This window comes from Pyxicephalus adspersus, chromosome 10 (assembly GCF_032062135.1).
Source record: "Pyxicephalus adspersus chromosome 10, UCB_Pads_2.0, whole genome shotgun sequence".
NCBI classification, from domain to species: Eukaryota; Metazoa; Chordata; class Amphibia; order Anura; family Pyxicephalidae; genus Pyxicephalus; species Pyxicephalus adspersus.
Window position 1 is genome coordinate 969,677 of NC_092867.1, and position 5,098 is coordinate 974,774.

Genomic DNA, 5,098 nt, shown 5'->3' on the forward strand with positions numbered 1-5,098 from the left:
TTATCTTTGAGCTCCAGTCAGCCTGTATTTCATGATCCTTTGTATTAAAGTAATTCCATGCTTTTAGTGTCCCTCCCTGCTCCACAGGTTATGTACTCCAGTGACCCTTTGTCTTTTAGAGACTCTGCATGGTATTATGTTGGGTGCATAATGACCTCTGTGCTCCAGTAACTCTATACTTAGTGGCCCTTTGCACTCTGCCCGAACATGAGACTGCAGTGACCTCTGTAATCCAATGACATTGTGCTCCAGTGACCTCTGTGCTTCAATGACATTGTGCTCCGGTGACCGCTGAGCTTCAATGGCATTGTGCTCCAGTGACCTCTGTGCTCCAATGTGACATTGTGCTCCAGTGACCTCTGTGCTCCAATGTGACATTGTGCTCCAGTGACCTCAGGGCCCCAATGTGACATTGTGCTCCAGTGACCCAGTACATCTTTAAAATCTATTTACACTTCTTTTTTGTATAATGTGTTTGATTTTTTTTTTAAAACGATTACCTAATTTTAGGAAATGATATAGAAAATGAAAATGTAAAATCAATATAAAAGCACCCTAAACACCCCTAAATATCCAAATGTGTCAACATAGCTTTGCAACTGTCAGAAATTGAGATTTTTTTTTGTTTTCAATTGTTTTTATTGGGAGAATTTTTTTTATTATACAAAAATTACTTACCATTGTTCCAAAAATTTAAAAAAAGAAAGAACAAAGAGAACAATGACACCAATTGGCCAGTAATCATTAGTTACATCTCCCATCTGGAGACTACAAAAAATTGTAGATATAATTGTATCGGACGTGTACATCATTATATGAACCCAAAACCAATTACATCAAAATTAAAAAAAATAAAAAAGTATAAAAGAAAGGGAAGGAGAAAGAGAATAGGAAGGGGATGCGGGCAAGGGAGGAGGAAGACCCGATACAGACACCATTGTGAGGTAGGGTGGTTTGGACACATAAACACTTTATAAAGAAAGAAGATCCATATTGAAATCTTCAGGTAAATAATGAGTGGTCCAAAGGCATCCATACAGTTTGAGAGAATCAAAGGAATCATTCAGTTTCCAATATCTCATTACAAAATACCAGGTAACTTTATGTTTCACATTGGGAATATTTGAGGACCAGGCCTTCTCCAAAGTTTGCTTAGCAGAAGTAAAAACAAAATGAAGGAGTTTGAATTGGTGCTTCATACAGTTATTTGGCCGTAGAAGCAACAAACGGGTCTTTTCTCATGCTTCTACCCAATAGGGTATATACAAGCTGATAAACACCCATCCAAAACCTTTTTATACGTGGACAGGTCCACCAGACATGGTATACAGTGTGCCAGCTCTGCCACATTGCCAGAAACACAAATCAGATTGGCTAGGGTGAAACTTTGCCAACCTAGCCGGTACTATCCAAGCAATTTATAATTGGCCTTATGAAAGCCCACAAAAATTACACAGCGATCTGTACCCACTGGGCACTATCCAACGCTCTGCCAATATCCTCCTCCCATCCAGACACATAGAGCCATTCAACTTTCACTTGTGCTGAGAGTAAAGGACAATAAATTTTCCTTCAAATGTTTAAGTAGAGACTGGACAAAATGGCGTAACTGTCAAAAAGTGGGTTTTTTTTTAACCTTTGTCATTCCTAGTCCTTGGGCCTGATTATGGAATATAATGACCTTTTCAGACCCTTTCAGCTGGAAAATTTTTAAAGTGTTTTGTTTTACATGTTTGATATAACATTGCAAACACTAAAGAAATGGAAACTTTCTTGTTTGTACAGCATCACAGCTCAGCCCCCACAGTTCGATGTCTTTCCTTACTTCTAGCACAGTGTGGTGCCAACGTAATGGCCAATGAATGGCGTGTTGTCCAGGAGTACTGTAATGGCTGCCATGAATGGGAAGGTCCATGACACCCTGACTTTCAATGATGCTTGGATGGCATTGGATTGGGGGAGTACAAGTCTTCTGGGAAAGCACCAGTAGAGTAGAGATGAATAATGCAGCCATGACTTCTACTTTACTTATATATATCATTAAAATTTCATATACATGTTATAAATGTATTACAACACCTCCTCCTACTGATATAGGACAAAGGAATAAAAGTCCCTGACATTCGCTGGAAGCCTTCTCAATGACAATAATGGCAATAATAGACATGTTTATAATTCATACAACAATGTCCAGGTTCCATATCATATTATGCAGCCCTGGGATCTTGGTGCCAGAAGAAACTGCAGTAGCTGGAGCTCCTCTTTAACCGCAGTGCAGTCAAGATATTTAATTCATTGAAATCAAATTGTGATGGAGTAATTAGGGGCATAATAGCGCCCCCTGCAGGTGGAAATGTGAACTGATGACATCTAGGTATTGTAACGTGATGGTTTTATGTTGGCCCATTCTCTGATATTTGTGGCTGTGCTCACTAGAAGCACAAAAATACACAGCCATGTCTTCAGCTGCCGTCTCCTTTTTTATCAGTTGGGAATAGAGAGTATCTGGCCGGGTCATTTCCCATTTTCCTCTAAATTCTTCCTCCACGGTGGGGGTATTCATTCCGTATGAGAGGGCAATAAGCTTCATCCCATCTGGCTTCTGCTGATACCAATACATGTTGTACGAACCCGTTTTATCATCGTGTTCACAAAGCATTTCCACCTTTTCTCCAATGTTGGTGACAATCAAAGATACGTTCTGAATGACCGTCACCGACTGGCCTAAATCTGGAAACAATAAATTAGTTTGTAATTTTACTGATCATTTAACAATTCAATTTATTAAAAATGTGTATAAGAGATGAATGATGACCCAGTACAAACTGAGAAAGCTGGATCTCCGATACTACAACCAATTATAATGATAATGCATTGGCTTTATGAGCCACAACCTGCTCCTGCTATCTAATCATCATATTAATAGATGTATTGGTAAATGTAACACGGCTTTTACCAAGAAAAGGTTCTTTGTCTACGCTTCAGTGGCATATGCTGTGTCCAAACTCAACGCAACTCTTAACAGGTGGACCTGAGTGTCCTCCTCCATTGAAGCCAATAGTTGTTTTGCACTATAAATTCACATTACGTGCAGGAAGACAATGACCATCAGCAGACACCCCTAGAAGTCTCATAGATGTCTATGGAGAGAATTACCCGATAAGACTTCCATGTGCCAATTTCTAGGAACAGCTGAGTATAATTGTTTCTCTAATACCACCGACTGGCCCTTCCATTTAATAAATGAAACCTCAGCTTGTCATCATTACACAAAGAGACCCTTTGAAGTTATCAGTATTCCCATTTTCCGGCAATAATGAAAACTTTTAGTTCATTCTTTGACAACAAACTGATAAAAAGAATTTACCATTTCATTTCATGCAGGGATTTCACAATTCTTAGTTTTATCTGCAAATTGGATTGCATTTTCTTTTTTTTATTTATTCAAATATTAAAGCAGTATATATTTATTATGACAAATGAATTAATAATGATTCTTACATGTCGAAATCTCCAGGACCAGCAAAAAACTGAGCAACCTTTTCATTGCAGGAATTCTGTTCATACGTTCTGTAAAAGAAAGGAAATTCATGTCTCAGCTTTTATAATAAATATTCATTTCCACAAACCAAGATAAATCTTACGTTTTTCATAAATAATTCGAGTTGTCTAAACTCTACATGAAATGATCTAAGAAGACCGGAAAGCATGATGTTACTTTGTCATTCGGTGTCTCTTCCTTTGCCCCTCCTCCGTCAGTATGTTGGTAATTTTTTAAAATATTTTTATAAAACTCATATAAAAGTTGTATGAACATTTTTAGGCATTATCCTAAAGCAGTGGCCCCTAGGGTCTTGTGCTGGAACAGCCGGGCTGTCAAAGACGGCCAAGGATCCAGGACTAAATAATAGCTTAAACAATCAGATAATAGATATATATATATATATACAAATAGATAAATATTAGACCTAATCTGGCTTGGTGTTTAATTCTGATTAGAATGAAAGCAGCTGGACGTTTGGGGTGGGGGCGTCTCTACCAGTAAATCTAGACCCCCATGCAGAAAATAAATGCTGATTAACCACTTCTCCCCCTCTGCATTGGATCCATCATTTTTTCTAATTGTATTGCTTTATTTTTTTGCTGACATTCTTCCTTCAATAAAAGAAGGGTTAATTACTTTAAACCCCTTATTGATGGAAACCTTAGCGGCACACATCCTGCAGAAGCCGCATCGATATTTTATTCTAGGAATCCAAGCGTCGAATCGTTATACAGAATCATACTAAGCAGGTGTATCCTGTGGAAATGTTCTGCCTCCTGCATGAAAGTTCTATTTTTGTTTATTACTATATTTTTTGTTGATATGACATTTTGCGATGTCTTCATCTCATCTATTTTTGACTGTGTGTACTAGAACCACAGAAATAGAAGGCTGAATCTTCAACCGTTGATGCGTTCCGCTTTAATACTGAGTGCGTAGCGTTCGGTCGCAGCATCTTCCAAATTGTCCTAAACTTGTCCTCCTCTTTAACATCTCCAACAGCGAGCGATGTGGCCATGAGCTCCAACCCCTTCCCTTGTTTCTGCTGGTACCAGAACATATTGTAGGTGCCGGATTTATCACTTTGTTCACAGCCGAGGATTATGGCCGACCCCACGTACACCGTAACAAAACATTCCCTCTGGCGGATGCTGACCAGACATACATCTAAAAAATGATAACAATGAAGTAAATAGAATTTTTAGGTAAATATATATGGGATTATTTAGCTGAAGGTCCTCCTGGCCCCTATATACAGAACATAGACATTACAATAATTAATATTTTATATTTTGGTTTTGGATATGTCCTTACACGGGAGAAAGTTGGATATGAAAAGCACTAAAGTTTGTCCGATAAGCTTCCTGCCCATATTGCTATTTCATCTGGATAAAATCTCAGCAATGGGGTTTGTATTATTCTTTGGTAGCTTATAAGCACCTCCTATATTTCACATTCACTCTTCTACGTCTCTCAAATCTGCTTCCTTTTGTCTCTTTCTCTCCAGTTCTGAAATGAATACAGGACAAGAGACTTGATCTCCCTTTGCTGCAG

The 5,098-nt window shown here is 38.4% G+C and overlaps 1 gene segment (V, D, J or C); it reads right to left on the bottom strand.

The window, feature by feature from the left end:
* Positions 1 to 738: 738 nt before the first annotated feature.
* Positions 739 to 3,668, bottom strand: LOC140340012 (Ig kappa chain V region S211-like). The segment is given in 3 exon segments: positions 739 to 2,730; positions 3,502 to 3,570; positions 3,645 to 3,668. Coding segments are annotated over 2 exon segments (474 nt in total).
* Positions 3,669 to 5,098: the final 1,430 nt, after the last annotated feature.